The 25,581-nt window shown below is 36.9% G+C and overlaps 1 protein-coding gene across 1 annotated transcript in view; it reads left to right on the top strand.

The window, feature by feature from the left end:
* Igl (IQ calmodulin-binding domain containing protein igloo) overlaps positions 1 to 25,581 on the top strand; it is a 79,583-nt gene that overhangs the window by 14,064 nt on the left and 39,938 nt on the right. The window contains exon 2 of the mRNA XM_076379785.1: positions 25,141 to 25,467. Coding sequence (XP_076235900.1) covers positions 25,141 to 25,467 — 327 coding nt within the window. The remainder of the gene's footprint in view (positions 1 to 25,140; positions 25,468 to 25,581) is intronic.

A 25,581-nucleotide genomic window follows, 5' to 3' on the forward strand; every position in this document is an offset into this window, starting at 1 on the left:
TCGCGTTAGATGAACCTTGTCTTTTTATCCCTGCGGGGGAGGATTGGATACTTTGTAAATCCCCGAGAAGTGGCCTAACAGAGGAGTGATAAGGGATGAAAGATGGGAGGAAGAAAGGGTAGTTGGTGACTTAGTTAATATTACATGTTGCATGGGGTAGCGAATGGAGAGGGAGCGTTGTTTGAGCGAAGGTAAAGTCGAAATTTAGTACAGGGTTCATTGTTGTGGGATGTTTAGTTTGAAAGTCTCTCATGTAATTAAAACCTATGTAGGTTATAGGTTAATATTGCACGATCTGAAGAGGGTATTTTTATCGCCTGCACTTGTTAGTCAAGATTTTGGGATCTCCTTCATCAGTTTTTTAAATACAAGTCAAATACTCTTTATGACGAAAATAGTAGTGTTGAATGATAGAATATAATTTTTCACTGTGTACTATTAGCTTCAATAATTTTAACCCAGCATGATATCTGGAATCGTTATTGGTTGTCAAGCCTTTCCAAATTACAGTTAAATTATTTGAATCCAGTTCGGTGATCAATCCTGCTGGCACCATTTTAGTGACACACTAATTAATTAATTCGACTGTTTGCGATCTACAAACCATTGTAGTTCCCTGAATCGAGATTGTAATTGAAACTTGTAACGTATAATGAACGTTTCACGTTTCAGTTTTCGTCCAGACACAGCTCTCGCGAAGCTTTGAACTGATTTAACTAAAAATAGTGGCATGGCTTTCGATCTGCACGATTTGAACCTTCATTTATTTCGGTACTGTGGTTAATGTTTTTTCGCGACGCTTTCTTTCGTCGAGCTTTTTTTGACAAGATGATGTATTTGCGTGGATCTAAACCGTATTCGAGCCAATATTGCGTGCCGAAATTTACATTAGAACTTTTCGAGGAAATCGTGTAACTTATCTAAAACTAGATCTAATCAGGTTTCTTATTATACTGAAAGATATAATGATCGAGGTGTAGAAAAAGACATTACCATTGAGAGTATAGGTCGACGATTACATTTAATTTATATTCTTCAAAATCGTAGTAAAATCGAGGTGCCTGGAGTATAATTTAAAAGTACTTTGCAAAAAATTGTAAATTACAGAAGCTGTATTTGTGACTCGATAATTTCTTAAATCCCATTATTTGCGAATTTTCATTACACGTACCTACGTATTACAGATAACGTATCTTCAACATAACGTAGATAATACTTGTACTAACTTGTTTAAGGAATTCAAGCGTGCCATTTGTTACATCGTTTTATTTAAATTAAATGTACCACTGGTTTTCATTGCACGTCGAGAAAGAACGATTATATTAGCATGTACTTAGATTTGAACGATCGTGCGATATAACGTGTGATAAAATTGACTGATTGTGAGTACTCAAGGAAACGCTAAGTTATAAATTATTAATCATATAAAAGCTTACAGAGGTCTAACGTAACCGAGGTTGAAGAGCAACAAGCACGTCGAGACAACGTAGACACGCATAACTCGGTTGAGACAGTAATAACAAATAATCTCTACTGCTCCATGAAACAAAATAGTCTCGACACGCAACCGGTGAATTATCAGGTAGAACGTAAACGAAGTCGGGTGAATATAGGAAAATTTATGCGCATGCGAAATCGTAAATTGTGGAGGCTAAAGCGGTCGTCGCGGACTATTTTTGTTATTACCGCGAAAGAAGCGATTAAACAATATTTTACGCGCTGGAACTTTGTTAAACAAGTGAAGAATGATGGATGACGAGCTAAGAAAACAAGGCAGCTAAGGCAGCTGAAATGATAAGAAGTATGAGTTTGAAAAGTTTGCTTCTTTCAATGTTCTCATGGTATAATCGATGATCTTTATCAATTAACAATTTGGAAATAACTCTGACCGATTACGATACCTTGAATCATTCGGCGTGCATACGAAATGGCAACAGCAGAATTTCTCAGCCGTGGTTTGATCGATGACACTATTCCTAGGGAGTCGTCGAAATGTCTCGCTGCTCGATGATCGTTAAAACAACGCGTTCCACAATGGCAGAAGGCGTTTGGAATCGCGCGCGAACGAATACGATCAAATCTCGTTTCTTTCTTCCGGGCAACTCGGCCAACATCGATTTCATTCCGGAGCAATTACTGCCAGCAGTAACTCGAAATATGGGACGGTAGCCTTGTGGGGTTTGCTTATGGGTGCCGGTCTGTCTCGCGTGGTACTCGACGATGGCCACACCCGTCCTCTTTAAGCACGAAAGTGGACGAATCTAATTTTTCTACCCCTTGAAGGCAGACAGTAACTGAAGAAAATCTAATGATCCAAATTACCTCGCTATTTGTTTCGCAAATTTGAAATATTTTTTATGTTCATTTAGAGATTAATAGCTCTTCAGAATAAGGTCTTTTTTAGATATTATAATAGTGGTGAATTTATAGTTAAATTAAATTTAAAACATTTTTTATGATTTCAAAAATACCGTAAACTATGGACCAATATTTAACAAGTTCAAATTTTCTATATGCCTCTGAAAATTTGTAGTTGTAATAGATAGTAGCTCATCTAAAAAATTCTATTATTTAACAAATAGAATGACTTACATCTCACATTTTTTTTTTTTTTACTAAAACACTTTCTATCACCACTTTCTGTATTTTAAAATTCTATTAGTTAATACACGAGAATTTCGTAGCAGCATGTAAGGTTCAACAAGACAGAAGTTATGAATAATGAAATAATAGTGTCACTGATAACTAGCCAGTGGACATATGTAAGTCAGTATAACACTTTAGAGCTTAATGTTCCTTTGTCGAGGGAGACTCGTTTATTGATTTGCCAGTTTCAGCACACTCGTGAATAACATTTCTTTTCTTTGCTTACTTCGGGGTGAACGTTCTGCAACCTTTGACACTTCGTTTCAAGTTTGGCAAAGTAGTCGTTAGCCATCCGACACTTGGCACGACGACAAGGCTCATCAACCTCAAACGTTGAATGGCCTGCCATACTATATGCATGTATAGCTATGATTATCTCACTTCAAAGGAAACTAGGGAGCAAACGAGTTCATTGGACACTCGATGCTTAATCCCTGAATACTGTGTACCTACCAGTTTGATCACAGGTAATTAGATGCAAATAACACTGTTTGGTAATAGATTTACATACTTATTACATATTTTTGAGTGGTGTAATTGTAAATGTTATTAGTCACTTAGCTCAACATTTCTTGAAACTTTAGAATTATTTTGGTGTGCTAAATTTTCTATAGATAATTGTTAATTTGATTGTAGTTGGACGATTATTTGTAATCATATTAATAGTAGTAATAAGAGACGTGACAGAATTTTTACTTCATTGAACTTAATTTAGAAAGTGTTTGTTATAGCACAGTTATTCAGTTACTCAATGTTATTTCCCATTACTTGTTTGAATAGCGAAAATGGCACGATTATAATCGTGACGAGACGCATTTAAATTCTCAGTGGAATTCGCGTAGCCAATATCGATGATCCGATAGAAAGCTTTTTGCAAATATTACATTCCCAGGGGAACCAATCGAATCCTTAAATCTTCAGTCTATTCTAGAACTATACAATTAGTTAATAAATGTATCTATGAACGAAAGCTTCTTACAATTTTTCAGTTGAATAAATAACTCATTTACATTTCAATATTAAAAATCCATGTTACTGAAACTCAATATTGACACTCAAAGAATGAAACTAAAATTATGATCAAGTGATTTCGTGAGCAATAATTACTTTGCCCATTATGAAAATGCATTTCCACCAGAATATAATATTTATTGCACAAAAAAATAAGTATCTAACAAATTTTCAGAGAAACTTCTGTCGCACTTTTCAATTTGTGATATCATTATTCTCATCTTTAAGAGAAAATCAAACTTAATTACGATATCTATCGCTACAAAATTGATCTCAGATATCTATTTTACGAAGAACATTTAATGAGTCTGACTGAGTCTGACTTGACCTACATCCGTGAAATCGCGCAAATGAAGAACAAAGGAGGAAACCTTCGCGTGCACATCTTCACTCGCGTTTATCACGTTGCGATAGCAACGACGGAAGCAGAAGCTTAGGTTTCCTGGAAACGTAACGCGTTCGTGACGATCAAACGATGAATCGAATGGCGAGCGACAAAGCAGTATGAACAATTAACAAGAAAGCTATTCGGAGTGCACGCAAGTAGCTTGCAGCATCTTTCGTCTCGTGCACCATGTTTTTCTGTTCCTTGTTGCGTTCCGACGACTTTATTTCGACGTCGCGACTGTCCGGGCAATCTATTTATTTCGCGCCGCTAAGTCGTAATTAGACGCGCCAATTGGATCGCTAGAAACTTCTTTGTTGAAGCATGAAACTGCTAGAACACGCGCATGCTATTTGAGGAGATTAGTCTGAGGTGCAGGGATGCTGAGAGATTAGTGAAATTCTGATCAATATTTAAATATGGCAGTAAACGTTCAGTAAATTGGTTGTAATAGATGCTAAATTATTTACTGTGCTTCTGAAAGAGGAAGTTCATTAGTATTCACAGAATAATAATTCTTGTTATGTTGAGTTTTTAATAGTCATCTTCTCTTGATGCATGAAATTAAGTTTTCAGTGTTTTGTAATTAGATAGTAATCCGAGGAGTATAAAATATATCTGCTTTAGATAAAGAGTGGATTCCAATCTTTGAATAGTATAATGTAATTATAACATAGTGGCGTGTAAAATGAATGGAAGAAAAAAAGTTACAAGTGTTTTTCATTTTATCAGAGCACAAAATTTATTGAGCGTTTGAAAATAACACGGTGGCATGGAAATCTATTTTTTCACTGATTATGTATTCATAAACAAGTATATTCGTGTTGGTTAATATGAATATTTCCTTTGAAGGTCTAAAACAGCGTCATTGCATTTATTTCTGTTTTGGTTCAAATTGCTTATATACATTTCGAAATTAGTTTCTTCGATTTTAGCATTTCAATCGAGATCAATGGCGAATTTGATACAGTAGACTTTCAATTTCATTTTAACGTTCGATTCCATGTAAATGCACGAAATATCTATATTTAAACAGAACAGTTAATTTATCAAATAAATGCACTTTTGATGCTTGTTTGCGCTCGACAGATTTTCACAGCCGATTGTCCTCCATTCATTTCCCGATGACACATATTTACGTAATTGCTGATATTTTCATGAGTGACAAAATTATTTTATGACTAATATATGTACGTATGCAGAGATAACAGCAGCGAGTTGAAATCATCAACTATAAAGATTTCCAATTTCTATGAAAGTGGAACACAGACGTGTGGACTATCTGCTGTAAAATTTGGAAACTTTTGAATTTGAGTTTGGGTCCACATGTCAGATAAAGAACTAAGTATTACTATAAGATAATTAATTTTACAGGGCGACTAGTATTTTCTCTTTTAGTGTAATATGTCCAAATTGTTTATGAAAGTCAGGATATAATTTATTAGCATGACATCAATTGGGAACTTCCAATGGGATCGTTGGAACTACTACTGGCAAGTAGTAAAGTCCATGCGTGATCAGACATTGCAGGTTTACTTCAAAGTTTCTTTACGGTAGTTCTCAACGACTCTTCGCGATTTGCTGAGCATCCGCCAAGTAAAATACTCTACTGTGTAGAGAAAAATAACAAGAGGAGCTGTATAAGTACAGTAATTAAGGAAATTTAATTTCTCGAGTGGAATGCGAAGGTTGTGTCTCGCAGAACGGTTTAAAATTACAAGTAGCTGCATATTATTTCAGATTTGATTAAAAGCTTGAAACAATTTTTTTACACTATGTGCAGAGAATTTTTATTAAACAGTAAAGAGCAGTTTTCACGTGCATAATCGTGTAACGTTTACACGTAAAAGCGCATAAGTGAAATTTATGAATGGAAAACAAGTGTAGGAATTAGACATATTGATTGAATTTATCTTCTTTTGGTACTTTCATTCAGTGCTTACCTGAACCATATGAGCGTATAAAGTAATAATTAAACATTAAATTATTAATGCTAATAAAGAGGGAAAAATTATCATGAGAGAATGGAGTGGAGCAAGGTACTTAAAATATAGGGAAAACAGACGAAGGAGACAGACTACATTAAAAAAACAGAGAAAAAGAACAAATAGGATGAATTTGAGAAAATCTTACCAATGGTCCAGGATGACCAGTGGTCAAGGATGGTCAGTTGTCCAGGATGACCAGTGGTCAAGGATGACCCGTGGTCAACGATGGCCAGTGGTCAAGGATGACCAATGGTCAAGCTGGTCAGTGGTCAAGTATGACCAATGGTCAATCTGGCCAGTGGTCAAGGATGACCATTGGTCCAGCTTGCCAGTGCACGAGGAAGGCCAGTGGACGAGGATGACCAGCGATCCATCTGATCCCTGGTCATTGGATCCCAAGGACCCAGGGCCTACGAGTCCTCCTAGTGGCTCCGCACTCGCTGGAGGACCAGCGACGAGTGAAACACTCCTGCTCCTGCAGGGGTATTTATACTCCTTCGAGGAAGATGAGGAATCAATCAGAGAAATTTTTCGAGTGGTAGGAATTTCGGGATTGATCTAACGAACAATATTCTGCGAAAAATGGATATTTTTCATAAAATAGTCATCTTAGCAACAATTTCTGGTACACACATTGTTAATAACAACCACACACAGTGTACACTTGTGCAAATTATTGATATTCATAATTGTTAGTTAACAAATATGAACATTATTAACTTTACATACATTATTCTTCGTTCAATGAATCTCGCGATACAATGACTGGCTCTCGCTCTTCTGGTCACTTGATGTGGAGTTTTCGATCCTCTGGCGATCCTCTGGAAGAACTTCCTGGACTATCCTGGATTAACTTACGCTACCCTTGACCACTCTGGCCACTGAACAGCTTGACTTTTCATCAGATGCTTCTGGCTTACTGATTCAAGTTTTTTAGACTTTAATTTTTTTAATTTTCGCTGATTGCTTGAAATTGTAAAGATGAATAAGGAGGACAATTTAGTCAAGATCAGTGAGACACCTTATATATTGGGTGGTATGGTAGGAATATTTTCTTCTTTGCTAGCATTACCATCGCCAGTGATGAAAACAATGCGTTTCCTACGTCCACCGCTCGAACATTGCAGAGAGCGCTCGAAAACCAGTGATTTTTCGAGAAGTCGGTATTTCAGAACAGGAGACATGAAAATCCATTAAATGTCTGTCTTGAATAGTCATCTGTGACACTCGTCTGTGACACTCATCTGCGACACTCATTTGTGACAAAGAAAGACTGACTTATGATAAAGAAATACATTGGATGATAGGTCTATGTCCATTGTATACTCCGTCAATTTCTGTACTTACTTAGTCGGTGCATCAAGTGCTGCTCGTCGGTAATGTCGTGCAAGCTCTCCGCTCGAAAGCTTCTTCTTTCTCTGCATTATCGGTAGCGGTTATCACAGCTTCAAGAAGCGGACGTCGGTAATTGTACCGAGTGCTTGAACAGGTGGCAGCAACAAGCCACTAAACTTGCAAGCTTTCGTAGCAGCAAGACGCGGGAAAGATTGCGGCTTAAAATAATTATGTCTTATCGACGAGATTGTTCTCGGTCCTCGAGCACGTATTCGCGGCTATTTCATCTTTAATTGGGCTCTCTGAACTTGTTCATCCTTGAAGGGAATCCAATCTTTTAGTGGTTGACTTGGGAAATTTAATTTCTGTAAATTTATTCAGTGACGTGACTCAATTTTTAACCTTGTCTCTGATACTTGGTTGGATGAGGACCAGATTGAACATTTACGATACGTAATTAAGTTACTCTTTGGATGACTACTGATTTTTCCTAATATCAGTCTTCTGCTTTATACCTTATTTAAAGCACTCTTCTGATCGCCTAAACAATTCAACGATGGATACGTTGTATACATACGATGGATAATGTACTATCTTAGACATCAACACATCCATCTGTTGAACACAAGTAGAGACAATAGTTTATGAATATTCCATCGTACTCTCCATATTTTCCAATGAAGGATTGTATCAGAGAATTTATTTGTCTTCTTCTGAAATTGTCTGTGAATTTGTGTCAAGGAAGGTCGAAGGACGCTCTGAAATTTCTATAAATGTTTTAATAAGCTTTCCTTTTCTGAATCGTCACGAGTGACACAAGCGATGCCAGGTGACGATAAAACATTTCAGCTTTCGTTCTTTCGAATTAAATTGTGAACTTCTCAACGACCCGCAGCTGTAATGTCTCGTGGTTTATGAATACGTAATGACTAATCGATTCCACGTGCGGGAAACAACTCGTCAGCCGCAAATTCCGTCCTCGATGGGCAAATAGTACCTCCGAACGCGACCACATCGTCACCAGCACACATTTGGCTGAAACTGTTCCGAGCTGTACGAGTTACTAGCCAGGCGGTATTTCTAAGGTTTTGTGGCCCATGAACTCGCGAGTTTCCACTCGCTGCTGTCGGATAATGTAACCCAGGCCATATTGTTGCTCATCCAGTTGTCTACCATGATGGTACGTACCTACCCATGTTTGAAACAGATGGTTGCGATTTTTGCCAAACATTTTTGATTCAGTAATAATTTCGTTGCAAATGTTAGAGACGGGCAAAGATATTCAGTTCTATCTGCTTAATTGTAAAATCGATTATTTTTATTTTTATTCTCGTCAATTTGGTATCGTTAATGCGTCATCGATTATTATATTTCTATTTTTAAATCTTAATTTGTAATTTAATTTGTAAATTTGATTTGAGAGGTGAAGAATTATTGACAAATTCTTGACAATGTTTTTCATTTTTCTATTCAGTTTGATTAGAAACTCATTTTTCCTTAAACAATGAATCCTCACGAGAAAAATATATTCAAATATTCTTTGGATCACTTGCAAAGTAAGGTTGACTAGAAATTAGAAAAAGTTGGATCATAGCTTCTTTTTCTTTCTTACTACCATGGAACTGAGATTAGATGCGAGTATAAAAACTAGGCCACAGAATACACGCAAGATCCTGCTTCAAGTACTTTACTATTATTTTAAATAACAATACTATGCTACGATCCTATTATGTGACATAGTTTCGAAAGTACATACGCATCCAATTATTCGATCTGAATCGATAAAACTGTCTTAGCTACGAGCAGATTTACTAAGTAGAATAATACCCAGTTGCTATGAAATTTTTATTTAATCATACGAATCAATATGGACACCTCAAAAAAACAACGAGCATTGATTAACTAAAACTAAAATAATTATTTATTTCTTTTACCTGAAGCCATTAATGAAAGTTGTTACACAAACATCAATTTTATTAGGTTACTGAGAGCAGGAACAATTTTTGTGTTAGAATGAAAATATGGTATTGCTCAGGTAATTGTTCACAGGACTGTGCAAATTTTTTTTTAAACCTGGGGGCGAAGGTGCCCGTGCAGGCACGTTGCTGTGCTTTCACAGAGACTGCGTGGCGTTCCGCGCAGGGTCATTGGGTTTAGCGGTTATAAAAGGGATCGTCGGCACCCAGAATGCGCCAGTCGCACTTCGAGTCAGGTAGCATACAGTGGTGAAGGTGAGAAACTAGCGAGACATTTGTCCAGGTGAGTCACCAAGTTAAAATATACCATAAGATAAAATTCGAAATATATTTCTCACACAAGTGAATCCACTTTAATCGTGACTTATTATGGAAATTTAACAAAAATAAATGACACTTCTTTTCACAATCAAATTTAAAATTTTTACACTTTTTTTTTGGTACATAAAAAATTAAGTATTTTTAAATCCCTATGTATTCTCTATTTTGCAGAGGAGTGTAGAAATATATATTTTTTAATTACAATTTTCATTTCTCTTTAATCTATTTACTCATGACCTGAAATTGAAAAATAGTGAAAATATAGTCGAAGCTTATTCCACAACATTGAAACTAGTTAATTCACAATTAATTGAGCCAGTATTTATATTGTTTAAAATATTGAAGACCCAAGTGTTGTCGTTAGGATTATTTAAACAAATATCTTCTCAGTTTACGGTTTCCTGTGATATAAGTTACAACTCGGAGCTTCCCTTTTCGCTCGGCGGCGGTTTTAATTTGCTTTTTCCAATCAGCCGGAATCTATTGGAGAATACGGATTCCCATTTAAGGCTGCATACGAAGAATCGATAATGATCGTGTGTAATTCAATAAGCAAACGGGCCATTACCGTGGTCACACCCGATAGTTAATGCAATCGAAGGTGATTTTGCGCGCAAAACCCAATCCCGCAATTTTATTTGCCCAAAGCAGGAGTAGGCGGCTAGGGTAAATAGGAAATGGTGGAATGGAATTCAAAGGGATGAAAGCGTAGAGAAAAAGATAGGGGTAACTGTAGGCTGCTCGACCTTCCATAGGGGTAGCAAACAATGCAAGACAATGGGAGTGTTCAGCTTTGCGAGTGAACCCAGACTGATCGTTCAACCTGTAACGAAAACTTGCAGGAGCCGAGTCTAGTTGCATAAATACTGTGCTTAGTGTGCTTCTGGAATGTCGATACTCAATTAAGCCAAATATCGTGAGGCTTGCTTCGATATCGACTTGTGTGGTGTTAAATGTGATAAATTCTCGCTGTTGTGACCTCACGTCCCTTATTTTTGCAAAGTTTCCTGAAACTTGTTGTTTTAACGTGACTGGCTTTTTGGCTTAGAGTGTAAGAATCCCAGTGGAAGCTTTCTAGAGATGGTTAATCTTGCATGTAGAGTTAAATTGCGCTGAATAGAGTCTGATAGAGCCGCTGTATTAAGGCTGGCATGTTCGTGCCTCGGTAAGGTCGCAAATATTATAGGACATTCTGAACTGTTCGTATTAACGAACCACAGTGATGTACAGAATTTGAAGCAGCCATGAAGGGAAGGTCCAGAGAGATGGCTCGCTATGCGCGCTCCTATAAATCTAAAATTCTAATCCCAAATCATTTTCTTACAAATACATCTCTACCATCGAAAACCTCTCAATTATTTCTATTTCTCTAAAGCTTCTAGTTAGTACACTTCCACATTTCTTATTTTCCCCATCTAAGTTTTTCTTAGACCATGGTTTCCCTTAAAGGTAGAGTAATTCCATTTACATCGTGATTATTCGTCAGACTCGATTTCAACTTTAAGCAACACTATTAAAACCTTCGTGATTATATCTATTTTTCTAAAACTTCTAATGAGTACATTTCCATGTTTCTTATTTTCCTCATGTCAATTTTTCTTCCCAACGTAAATAGACCATGGTTTCCTTCAAAGGCAGAATAATTCTATTTGCATCGTGATTATTCATCAGACTCAATTTCAACTTTAAACAACCCTATCGGAACCTTCGTGATTATTTCTATTTGTCTAAAACTTCTAATGAGTACAGTTCCATGTTTCTTATTTTCCTTATCTGAATTTCTCTTCTCGTCGTAAATAGACCATGGTTACTGTCAAAGGCAGAATAATTCTATTTGCATCGTGATTATTCATCAGACACGATTTAAACTTTAAACAACGCTGAGCGAAGGGACACGTATTGCGTAAACGTTCTCAGGTAACATAAACGTTCGCCGAGGGCACTCGTGTGACCCGATGCACCTGCACCGCTCGGGGAGAATGGAATCGAAGAGACGCTCCGTTTTAAATCCCTTCGTGCTGGTGCAAGAGGAACGACACCGCGGAATGCGGAATGTAGAGTAATCCCTGTGCCTCGTGTTACGAGGAAAAGCGATACCTCCGACCGTGTCTGGAAATACATTATACGACTTCGCGTTCAGGACGTGCCGTTCCCCGCGATTTTCTCCATTCTCCTTTTGCAATAACTGGTTTAACCTTGCAGAAATTTGTCACGATTCTATAGAACTTTTCTACACGAGCGAAGAAAGAACCTTGTGTTCTTAAGTACAGCACTTTTCTTCAGGGTTTCGCCAACTTCTCGTTTTATTTCAAGTCAAAGAAAGTTGAAGCTGGATATGCGTTTCTGAATTTCCATATGCAGAGAGATTGGAATATTCTTAGTGTTCTTGAGCATTTGGAATATTAGAATAATTTTACATTTAATTTTCATTATTTAGAAATACTGCTTGGATGGTTGCTCTAATTGTAAGGTGAATATTCTATTGCTTGGAGGGAAGTAGATGTTATTGAAATGGTATTAGGCTTCCAATAGTTCGAATTAAAGCGAAGAAAACAGTTGTTATGAGAGGGTACGATGGCGCCTCGAAAGGAGAAATAATTGTGACTGGACGTGATCGAGTGTAGGTTTTATCATCCCTTGAAATTCGCTCTTGATTTGTATTTCACGAGACTGACTTTAAGTTCATGATGATTTCTGTCCATCTACGTGACTGGTAAGGGATGAAATCTAGCTGATCGCGTGTATCACGAAGAATAAACGTGGTGCACGAAAAATATAATAGCGCTAAAATCGCCCTCTCTTTGCGAGGCTATAAATTCAGGGATTCAAATAGAGCATTGCACCTACGTGTTGCACGATAGAGCTAGTAGCTATGTTGGACGTATTACATTAGCATAAACTCCTGAAATTTCATACAATAAAACTGTAGCACTACTAGCATGGCAATATAAATAAAATTCTGTAAATAATTGTTATATTATTCGATATTTAATAAAACTGCTCGATAACATTAGTAAAATCTAAATTTGATGAATATTTTATTACAAATTTACGCAAACTTATATGGATTCATAATCCATACAAATTTTAGTAATTTACTCTCCTCACAATATTGTAAAAGAAATATTTGAAGTGATAAAAGGGATGAAAGAATGTAACACTATACCTTGTTGATAGTGTGAGTTTATTGCTATTAAATGGTTGTACGATTTTTCAACTCGATTTTCTTTCTGTACTCATAAACGAAGGTCGGTATTTGATGAAATATCTGTGCGAGTTTTTTTCTCTTGATGGAAAACTGGAGCGGAAATTCCCATTTTTTTTTTAAAGTCATGTTACACGAAGAGAATATTTTCATCAGAGAAGCATTAAGTAAATTAAAGCTCATCCTTTCCCCTTTCAGATCGGGACAGTTAAAATATTACGTTGCTTCAAAAGTGAGAAGTTAAAGAATCAAAGAATTAATTCGTAGTTCTGTTGTCGTTAATATACTATATCAAACTTTATTTTTATGAACATCATGGGACTGGTAGCAATAAAAATCTCATTAACGAGATTAAACACAAATTCATTCCAATAATTGCTTTTAGTAGCTGAACTTTCCACTGCACAGGGAAAAAGTTGTCGAGTCCAGTTGCAATATTAGTAATCTATTTTGAATCTTACTGCTGGGTCTCAAGAATATGAGCAATATTTTCCACTCTTAACTGCGCTTTGTCTGCATCCTTTAATTGGATTTTGTGTCGAATGCATTTACATTAAATTGGATTTCGCGCAATCACAAGGATGAACGCCAAGATAATCCGTAATCTAATTGAACTTGGTAAGCGATTAGTTCATCGACTTAATAAAATAGAATACGCAATCATTTTTTTCTCTCTTGTATTTCTGTGTCTTAATTATTTAAATTTTTTTCCACTCACCGCGATATACAAATATATCATCCTTCGACTTCATATTTGTAGTGTCAATAAAAAAAAAATGTGGGTGTATCAATTCAGTTTTGAAGCAATTCGTTATTTTTAATATTTTTAATTGGCGTTACTGAAAAAATACGTAGTTATTTTTGTCGGCTTTATTTTTCACCATTCTAATACTTCTCTTTTTTCTCTCTGTTAATCTGGATAACACTCTATCTTTTTTACCCTCATATTCTATTTTGCTTTTATGCTGTACTTTATGTCGTATATCTACGTCAGGCTAACTCGTCTCAAGCGTAATTACATGTGATTTACCCCATCTCTAATTTATGCCCTTGCACTATTCTGCCCTTTACTATTCTCTCCCATCTATCTTTCTTATTCTCCCTTTTTTATATCAAACCAGTCTACATTATTTCACGCTTCATTATCTCTACTCCCATTTTCTAAAATTTCAAACAATCCCCTTTTCACCCCCTGATTATCCTTAAAACCCTTCATTTCCTAAGTTACCTGTCCCCATTTTTGCTTCTCATTTCCACCTCTTCATTCATGCACCATTCAGCTATCTTAATTCTCCTCCCCCATTTTCCCTGTTCCTGCCGGATAGTCTCCCTTCCTGTTATCGTCCCACGAAAACTCCTAATGCAATTAAGGGGTTGACAGCGATAAGCCCGCGAAAGCAGCGCGAACACTCGACTCTGCTTCCGTTAAGACCTTTAATACGCCACGTTTCATTAAGCTGGGGACGGTTCCGATCGATTTTCGATCCTCCCCCGCGGTGTGCATGCATTGAAGCCTTTTCCTTAACCTCTGTTGCCGTCCATAAAAGACAGGAGACCCGCTGATCGATAGACCGCTTTGTATAACGTTCCGGAAGTGACGGGGGACGGTTTCTGGCGTGGTACACCACTTTTGTCTTTTTGGAAAATTACTCACGGGAATATCGACGCTGCTCGAGCGAGGATTTTGCGCGGCTCTGTCGTGCGCGAGAAAGGAAGACGCGAAATACTGATTAAGTATTCATGAAGCACCATGGAAGGGTTACGCGAGAGAAAAACAAGGAAAATGTGTCGTCCTTCTTTTAAATTTTTTGCGCCGCCCTATTATCTCTACTTTCGAGGAATTTCGACAGGAGGGAGAGGAGAGCCTTAGGGAGGAGGATTCATAATTAACTCGATTATTTAGGAAACAAGGTGAACTGATATCGAGCACGGTGAATTATTAGCGAGTCTGAAAAGAAACATGGTGAATCCAAGTTGCTGAAGTAAGTTTGCTTCTAGAGGGTTCCTTTTTTTTCTGGTTGTAGTCCTGTGGCGCACTGTATCGGGAAAGTTGGTGTGTGGAATAGTTTCTCAGTTGAAATAGTTGTCGGTGAAACATTTTTATTTCATTCTCCTTGCTTCGATATGTAGAGACACCTAGCAGTCTATACAAGCAAGTTTATTATTTATTGTCTATACCTAAATAGAGTGTTCTTTTATATGGATGGAAATTCACGTTCCAGCAAATAAAAAGTATTAATGTGAACATCCACTCCTCGATAGCATCCACTTGACACATTTTATATCGCAGTCATGATATGGCAGAGGTTATAGAATATGTCCAGCACAAGGAAAAAGTTGAACACGATGTATGGAGGACGGTCTTTCAATTTACATACATATGCACGCAATACACATCTGGTGCAATTTACTGTGCATTTCCATGTATGCAGAAATTTGCATACCGATAGTGCCTGTGATCTTGTAGAACAAAGATATGGCTGATTTATTTGGATAACTTTCTTTGACTTGCTACGAGTCTTTGCTTTAGAATAGTGGGAAGTTTCAACCATAAACTGTTCGACTTCGTGATAATGTTGCGAAGTTTAATCGAAATCACTGTTTGCAATTAATTTCGCGAAGCTGTTTATAAGTTTGATTATTACGTAGAAATTATCATGGAATATTTTACCCTTTTTTGACTCTTTTTACTCTTATATTATTATAAATATATCCTATTAATTAAAATATCTAGCTTGTACTTAACACATGTGCTTAAGTGTTATAAAATAAATACGTATTAAAGTTAATTAATGCCTGTATTTGTAGATAGTAATTATAACAAGAAATATATGAAAATGCAAGCAATGTCCTGGTAATGTAAATTAACCTGTCTACTTTGTACAACTTTGTATTTATATCGGTAAATTAGTTTCATCTGGAAATTTCACGTAAGAAGGATGAACAGTTTCACAGTTCACCGAATTGTGCTCAAAGGGTATATTTATATCGATAAAGAAAGTGTCCCAGATTCGCAAACGTGCACGGTATTACTGACAATGTGTCACTATTATCGATCATTCCCCATTAAAGTTACTTTATTAAGAGTTACAGCTACTGTTAATTAATTTTCTTTTTTAAATTATCCCGTCTTGAGCGTTTCTGCAAACAAGGTAGACAAGAAATTCGATCGTACGACGAAAGTTAGTACCCTCTTTTCAAGAAACGTTTCAAATTGCAAAAAGTTGTTAATTACATCTCGAACTACATTACATAGCAGTAATTTTAGTACAGTAATTTACAGTAGTTTTTTTAACAAAACAAACAAAGTTGTTTACTTGAAAAGTAGAAGCATAGAGTATTTTGAAATAATTCCTAAAGAAATATGTTTCACAATTGATCTTGTTAAGGAAAGAAATACTGTAAAAGCAACTGCAATATGAAACATAATATCTTCATATTTTTATTAATATTTCTGCTTTTATCTTCCCTCTTGGAATTTTTCAGTATTATCCTGCTTCGTTACTTAAATATTATTTAAAACTCTATCAAACATTCTTTCCGCAGGATAAGAATGTGGTCAGCACTAGCTCAGCTTAATTTTATCCCTGTTCTTCCTTCTTGTGGTGATCGTGACAAACCTTTTACGACTTTAATAAAACAAAATTCACGCTATAAAAGGCGAGGCAGTAAATTGTCAGGAATTTTCCCCGTGTTCTGTATTGTCAGGTTTTGATCAAGCCAGTAATATATGTCCTCGGATAGCTGATAACACAGATTTTGAAGACGTTACGAAACAGATAAAGACACGTTGCAGAGTAGTGATTTTATTATTGAAATTGGTAACGAGAATTTTCCTATTTCTCTATTTTGCAGAACCAGTTTCTATCAATTCATTAATTATTAGTTATTGCTTTCGTACAGTCATAAACGTAGGCAGTATTTAAATATGTGTTTTCATATTTAAATACCAATTCAAAGTGAAATTGATAAAGGCAATTACAAATATTACGATTTTTTATTAATTAGGCAATATCATTACATAAAGTATGCAACACACGTGACAAAAACACAGAGTTATGATAAAGTAATGAAGTTCATCAGTGAGCATAATTACGATTGTGAATGATTAATTAACATTGAAGGAGAAATAACATTTATTCTATCCTCGAAGATGATTAAAGATACAATTATCTCTGCGGTCTAAAAATTCAATTTATATTTGGCTTCATCAAATATTTTCTTTGCCTTCCCAAACAACTTATATTATCAGAAATTCAAAAATTGTATCTATGTAACTTCACTCTGCAACACCTTATCCACCAGCGTCTTTCTTAAAAGCAACCCGACTGTAATCTTCTCGAAACACTTGTGGGGAAAGAAGCTCGAACAAATCGCGTTTCATTAGCGAAACTTTAAAGGCGAGCCGCGTCATGCATTTTCTTGCGGGACTACAGAAGTTTAGCTTCGCGTGCACACGACTCAGGGACGAGTGGGAACCTGCTGGCACTTCTTGGGCATAAAATTAACGATCCTCTATTTTTACACGGACGACTGTAGAATTTCCTCGTCCTCTGCTTCTCTGTGTTCCATTATTCGGTGACATTTACGTGTCGGTTGAAAAGATGACCACGAAAGAGGCGAGAGGGCAGTAGTCGGCGAACGCATTAATCAGCCCGTAGGTGGATTAGATCATTGACGGTGTTATAAATAATAAAAGAGCGACGATTGATTGCTAGGGTACCGTTAAAAGTTACGCTACATTTCTCACCTACGTGGACGTGTATTTTTACTACGCTCACGCTGAATTCCAGATCATCGACGTTGAAAATCCCAGCGAAGCGAGAGAACGTTTCGCCTAAGCAGCTTTGTTCAAACCGAAGTGCTATGTGGCCAACACTTTTAGCGCGACGCCTCCTTCTAGCCAGCCAGGTTAATGAGCGCGGAATGAATTATAAAAAATGCCACGAGAACGTCTTTTCTTTCTTGCGCCTGTGCATTGTATTCTCACAGCGGAGAAAGGAGCGTAGCGTTTCAGTGAACTACCGAATTCTGCTACGCTGAGGAAGTGCAGCGAATTCTGAATCCGTTTAGGTGAAACTGAAGCGCTGAATGTGGAGACTTAATGAACCACTGTATTGAATTTTTGGTTCTGTGAATTTTGCGTGCGGGACCATTGAATATTTATTTCTGTTCTGATAGTTAATGGTTAGAGTTAGATTAATATTAAATTTTACTTGAATTCTTGAATAATTATTGCAGTTTCTGAATGCAGTTAAATGCTTTCGTTAATCTGTAAATATAGGGTCCAAATAAACAAAAACTGGAAAAGGTTCTTTTTGCTAAATTCGTCAGTTTAGTATGATACGAGTTGAAACGATTAGCAGTATCTACTCCTCAAAGATTTCATTTTGTTTCGCCATTAATCGTTGAAAATTATACTTAAAGAGCAAAAGGAAACTCTGTTTTAATGTATTTATCATTCGTGAAGACCGACAAATCGAATGTAAAGTTTTAATAAGCATTAGTTAAAACTCATTAAGGGATACGTAAATCGCATTTTGCAAGCTTATCCTTTTCTCCTTTGTTCCATAGCATCTTAAGTAGCTCTCTGGTGAAATGAATTACAAGGTCTCGAGGAACTCATTACTATCAAGGATTTCTCTATACACGTAGAAATTTCATATATTTTACATAACTTTAGAATATACTTTCAGTATTCAATATACTGAAGACATTTACTTCCTCCTTAATTAGATTTACTATTTCCACATACAAAAAGTAAGTTCATCTAAATCGAACAAAAGCCAGTTGAACTTCTCAATGGATGAATAGAAACGCAGACAAGTTTTTATGGAGTAAAATCAGTGAAAATCTATTCACGAAGGAAATGCCGCGAGCAGAAGAATGTCGATAACGCCTGTTTGATAATTAATGGTGAATGGGAACCCCAGTAATTTCGGTAATTTCGTTTGCTCTAGCAGCAAACACGATGGCTCACTTGCTCTGTATTCTCCATCTATAATTAAACGCGAGTCTACGAATATCGAGAGAACGTTTGGAAAAATGGCTGACGGTTTCGCTTGAATTGTTCCCTGTAGAATACCAAGCGGATTGCATAATCGAAAAACGTTACTGGGGTGTCCAGTGTTCGTGGAAAGGAGTACAGATGTACGAGTAGTCTTTTCATTTTCACGGGAAGAAATTCGTGCGTGACAGGTGAAATTGAAATGGGATCGAAATGGAATTGCATCTGTCGTATTATTAATTTTGTGGAACATATCAGGCGGTCTAGGGAGCGCGTATGTACCTCGCGAACAACATGCAACTGCATGGTCTATAGGGATCTATCAAAGCCGTGTCTCTCGAAATTTGGCATGTAATCTGTTAGCCGCGAGAGAGTTCCTCATAATCTATGACGCAATTGGCCTTTCAATGTTAGCGCAGAGGAATTTTAGAGAAAATTATATTCTACTACGTTTTAGCTGAAATTAAAATTGTATATAAATCTGTTTATCACTTTTTTGTAATCTCAAAATAATTTAACCAAATCGTTATAATTCCAGGGAGAATTATCGGTAGTTGAATCGCGAATTTTTGAAAATTAATGTCCCCATTTAATGCCATCACGTAATCACTGTACCTGCCCCTTTTCCGCGCAACTGCTGGCAAAGTAGATGGTAATTGCTCTTGTTTCGATTACTTTCTATCGTCACGTCTTCAGTTGCAAAGACTTTTCCCCTAACAAAGGAGTAGAGGAAGAAGCATCTGATCAAAGCTACGTGAATCGTCATTTAGATTTGCAAGAGCCGCCTCGCCATCGGCGTTCTTTTTTTGAATTTCTCGGTACAATTGAAGAACAAATGGATGCAATAGGCATGAAGATAAGCTCGATACTCGATACCGTGCATTTGTAGCCCGTGAATTTTAAAATGGAAATATTTTATCGCCTTTCAGCTGTTCTTTCACCCGTTCCCTTTGCAATATCTGTTTCTGATCGTATAGAATCGTAAAGTGGGAAATCCCATAAAAGTAATCGTAAAAGCGAAGCATCACGTTTGAAAATTTTTAGATAAAACGCTTCTTTCATCTTTAGGAATATGTCGAAATTTTCCTAAATTTTGCTCGCTCCAGACTTACGATTTTAAATATGTCTACTCAGACATTGACCTATACTACTTGCACCATTATATAAATAAGCACTAGCTGATCAGAAAATTTTGGTAACAATTTATATTCGTCTTCTCATTAAAAAGGTACAAAATTCCCGTCATTTTACAAAATCCACGAGTTTTTGCATGTACTTCGAGTAACTACAACAGTGGAGTGCTTCTTCATTGGCGAAAGTTTAAACTTTGAAGCAACCCGACACCTCATCTTTGCAAACACAAAGTTCAGGATAGAAGGATAACATTATAAGGTTCCTCAAGAGTAAGAAGACCCAAAAGACACTCTAATACCTTTTTCCACTTCAAAGTTTAGTCAACTTTAATCTTCCTTTGCAAATTAAAGTTTTCATGTTCCCCGTGCGTGAGATAGGATGATCGATTGGCGGAAAAGAGGAGGTGTTTATTTTTCATGAAATCCTGTACGTTCTCCTGCGTTTGTCTTCATTAAAAGTTGCGGGATTCCTAGTTCCCGAGCTATTCGAGCGGTTGGAAACAACTGGCGACAGGAAGAGTTATGTAGGACACTCGCGAGCAGCGAAATGTGAAGATAAAGGAAGGCATTCGCGATCGAGATATCGGAAACCGCGTCGTATTTCCTCGCACGCGGTTTTTTTAGTACCGATTTTTCCATTAGAATCGCGATGAGATTCGAAGACGTCTGTGTATTCTTCTGTGACATGCTCTTTTCGTTTCACTTCTGTTCTCTGTTTTCGAAGTCTGTTGTATATCGAGAGAAATGTGGTATTGCTTCAACCTGATACGCAGGATGCATTGTGGCTTGTAGATCATATACAGATGTAGTTGGGAATTGCGTTTCAAATTTAGATAAGCAAATGTAGACCGAATGTAAATGTGTCTCGTAGATATTACTGAATTGTTAGTAGAATTTTGGTACTAAAATTATAGACTGAAAGATATTAAATATTTTAAAAAAAGGACTTTAGAATTTTATACAGAAATCACTGAATTTTGTAAGATTCTCAGTCAGAAAATTTTCATTTTGATTCTATCAACCTATTTATCCAGAAATAGGCGTACCCAATTTGAACATTGATAATTTTAATATTAATGCCGATAACAGCACACAGTAGACAATTACCATTAAATATAAACGCGAAATAGATCGTTTACTCGTTAGAGAAACTAAACGAAGCTGTTTACAAAATCGAATGGAAATTGAAGCACAAACCGTTTTACTGGTAAAATGTTTCTACTAATTATCTATCGTGGCGCACGAATAATTTGCTTTATGATACGCCGCGCGTTAAATCTCTCCTTCTGGTTGAACGAACACGCTGGCTTACGCTCGTTAACCCTCGAAGGGTAAAGGTGAGCCTCGAACTAAAACGACTGGTTTGATTATCGTGGCTCTGCAAAAAACCATGAATTAAGGGAAGGTGAAGGTTAAGGTGCGTAGGTAGCGGGTGGCAGTTGGTCACGTTCATGTGCCTTTAATCCCTCAACGTCTCCCTAGTATCCAAGATTAGATCGTGTCCAGAACGATTTTTGTTTTAATTAAACGCGGTCTCATCGCGGACGAAGATTGAATACCAAAAGGCGAACTGAATTTAATGCACAATCTAGCAAGTGTCTATGTAGACGTCGAATTAAGGTTGCTCTCAAGAAGAATAAGATGGAGAAAGTTTTAATTGCGCTACAATCACTATTTCACTGTTAACTCTTTTTTTATGCTATTTTCATTATGACCTATTTCATTTTAAGCGCACCTTTAACGAAACTGTAATTTAAAACTATTTTATTACTAATTGTATTACTACTATTTAAATTTACTGTTTACTTTTCTCGAATCCTTAACAAGCTAAATATTAAAACACCAAAAACAAATATTTAGCTAAAGCTACAAAAAAACTCTGTTCGTTTACTCAACAAAGTTTCCCCTACCAGGAGCAATCAATTTCATATTCAGAAGTCGAATTCGAAATGCTTGTTCCCAACACTCGGGTCAAAAGTTCGATGGGTTGATTGCGATCCACGAGCAAATACGGTCGCTCCCGATTTTCGTCGAGCACTATTCGCCCCGTTAAAATAAGTCAATCCCATTAACCAGGAACAATAACCTCGAGTGACGCGTCATTAAACGAGTTTATTAGTGAATTCGGATTTGCAGGATCGTTGGACTGAAACGAAACGGTGGCCGCCTGTTGATTAAGAGGATTAACTTTGCTCAGACCAGCTCGATTGTTAAACCTTCGTCAAAATTAATCTAATGAGTGGCGAACATCGTTTGCTCCCCTATTTTCGGCAGCTTTTGCCTTTTGTAACCGCGGGGCGAGTTTATATCGTCGTAACTTCTCCTCTAGGTTCCTAAAGCGCTATAAAAGTGGAATAACAAAAGTGGTTCATCAGTTGATATTGCGTCCCTGATTTTTACACGGCCTATGCCCGAACGATCATTCCAGTTTCATCGTTGATGATGGACCGTTTGGAATAATTTCCCACTCGTTGGCTCGAATGAACAACGTTTAATCATCGTTAATTATATCGTCGACCATATTTCGCGATTCCCTCGTTGCTTTTCGTTTGAATAGCTTCCATCGATACTCTTGTTAGAAATACACAGTGATACATAGTGATTGTTCATATAGAGACTCGTTCAATGCATCATTGTATGTCTGCTATGGCGAAATGTCATTTATTGTGTATTCAGATACTCATGGATTAAGTACAGAGAGATTAAGTACATGATTTAATGTGCATTGTTAGTATTAGTTCGATGAATCATTGGCTTCAATTTGCAGCTTTCGCAAAGTCGCACGAATTTAGAATTCGCTATTTCAGAGAGTATAAGTAGCGTTTCGTGAAAACATTCAATCTCAATATTTTGTAATTCAATTTACATGAAATTAAACTTTCATATTTTCTAAATTTTCCAATCCCCAAAGACTGTCATTTCGTAAATTCATTATAATTATCACTTAAAAACACGAAAATATGCAATCACTTGCCCTAATGCTTGAACAAACACTGCGTCGATATTTATTACTGTGCCTTCAGAAACGACAGATGCTCTTCATATTTTTATAATTTCACTTTGGGTGGGATCCAACAGCAGGAATAACCGATTAGCACAAAAACACCGCGAAAAGTTTCGCCTTTTCAGTCTCCCTCTGCGTCAGAAATCCCCTTGAAATTGTCCTGGATGTTTCCCAATTCGCTTCCCTAAATTTGTCATTTTAATTTGCAAATGTCGCCTTCGCTCGTTTTCCACTTTTGTGTGTCGGGGACGTGTTCTTTTCTCGCCGCTGAAAGATTTCCTTCCTTGAGAAGCGCGCACGGAAAACCGATGTGTCGGCCCAAAAATAGGTGGTGCACGAAATACGAGGACAGTAATTAGACGCGTACACCTGGGGAAAAGCGCACGTGTGTGCAACCGTGTACACGTGTCACTGGTGATACTGCAGCAATGATTCACGGTCTCCTTTGTTATCACCGTTTTCCACGCGAACGTGCTCCTCCTTTCTTTTCGTTTTCTTTCATTTCCCCGCGATATTCAGCAAGATACATGTTTTTTTTTGTTATCCTCACAAAGGGTAACAAGTTTGCAGAGTGCAACAAATTGGCCAGGCTCTTGCTCCAGGGCAAATATTTCATTTCCAAAATACGCGTAGAATTTCTTATTTTACTAGTTGCAGGTTTCGTGCAGGTTGCAGACGTTTTTCCTGAGGCTAGCACTTTTATAGTTTTTGTGAAATGAAATAGAATAATAGTGGTGTCTTTTACTTTCGCAAAATAGTATTTATATTTTTTATTTGCTGATTAAGGGATGGGCTCCATAGTTTGGACTTGCTCTTAGCCAAGAGATAAGAAAATGAAAATATTAGTACTAATTGTATTTGTAATTGCTATGAAGATTTTTCAAATTTTTATCAGACTTGAAACACTATTCCCAATTTTAAATACAGCAATTTCCAAAGATTTAATTATTCCTTCGATTAACTTAAAAAAATATTTGATAAATTACAATACACCACCTTTGAGGATTACACAGGTGTTATAAAATTGAGAGAAGCATAGGCGAATAAATGAAACTTATTTAATTAATATGAGTCTAACTAAGTGTACAGCGGAATGTATACACATTAACAATGTCCAGAATGAAGTTCTCTTAATTCTGTTAGACTAGTATAGCAAATTAGAGCGTGAGAGAGTATTTGAGACTACAGATCCTCACAAATTCCCGAAGGATAGGAGTCTACAGTATAATCAGAGGAGACCGACGAAACAGCAGGTTCAAAGGGAATGGGATACATACTCGCGGATTTAATCAAAGTCTGTGATTAAATCTCTCAGCGAACGATATGCTTTCTTTAAATTATGCATATGTAAAATCACATCTCTCATCAGATGACGCATGCGTAAAATTGTTCGAAAATATTCCTTGCGAGGAAACTTTGAATAAGTTGAAATGTAAGCAGCACAGGAAGCTCAGATTTTGGTAGCAGATCTTCTCGAAACTTTGAAGCCAGACCGTACTCATTAATGAAATTCCTAGCGTCTTGCCTTAGGAATCCCTGACTCATGATCCTGTTGAAAATTAAATGTGTTTAAACAAGATAAGCCAGAAATCATTTATTTGTTCAGAAGAATTTCAAAGGGTTTCATTTTGCCAAAATTATGTGAAGAAATAGTAAAATACGCGATCCTCTTGATAATAGGGTATTACGATGGTTCAAAGTACAATGCATATATAGTCTTTAAAAGTACCTCTATTCGGTATTATTATATAATATAGACATTAAATCCTGTGAGTGTCCTTTTATGACTTCTTGAATAATAATAACGTAGAGGACCAAAGTGATAAATTTTCCTCGAGGACCGACATTTTAATGTAGTTTCTCCATCTAATGTTCATAGCTGTGCTAATAAAGTTTTAATAAGTAATATGAGCTGGACCAAGTACTGTGCTCCTCGATACGTCTCAAGTTGAATATATAAAGTTATCTATAAACTTCTAAATTATAGGTTCTCCAAGAATATAGCGTAAAGAGTAGCGATAATTATTTTTTACCATTAAGCTCTACTACTTTTACTGTGACTACTTTTACTGTGACCACTGACCACTTTCAACATCCTTCAACATTCTTAATTACTCGTCTTTTTACAGACGTTCCAAAGGCATCCGAGAGCAGTCCAGCAAAAGTAGAGTCGAAAGAATCTTCGAAGGAGAAGACAGAGGAGGTGAAAGAGTCAGATTCGAAGGAATCGAAGGATTCGACAGAGTCGAACGGGTCGAAGGAGGAGGCGAAGTCAGACCAGGTCACAGATAAGGAGAGGGAAGAAGCCGCGACGAGGATACAAGCGGCATTCCGCGGTCATCACGCCAGGAAGAGCATAAAAGAGACTGAATCCTCGACGAAACAGACGGGGACCAAATCAAGCCCAGAGCCGAGCAAGCAACAACTTCAACAGGAGTTCCGTGCCGACGACAAGGGTGAGTGTCACGTACGAACCCTCAAAATCGTCCCCGAAGAACGCCCCTAATTTTAGAATTCTCTTCGTTCCCCTTTGATCGTCTCGAAACTCATTCCAAAAAGTGCCTTCCTTT

Source organism: Calliopsis andreniformis, chromosome 6 (genome assembly GCF_051401765.1).
Source record: "Calliopsis andreniformis isolate RMS-2024a chromosome 6, iyCalAndr_principal, whole genome shotgun sequence".
In the NCBI taxonomy this organism is placed as follows: Eukaryota; Metazoa; Arthropoda; class Insecta; order Hymenoptera; family Andrenidae; genus Calliopsis; species Calliopsis andreniformis.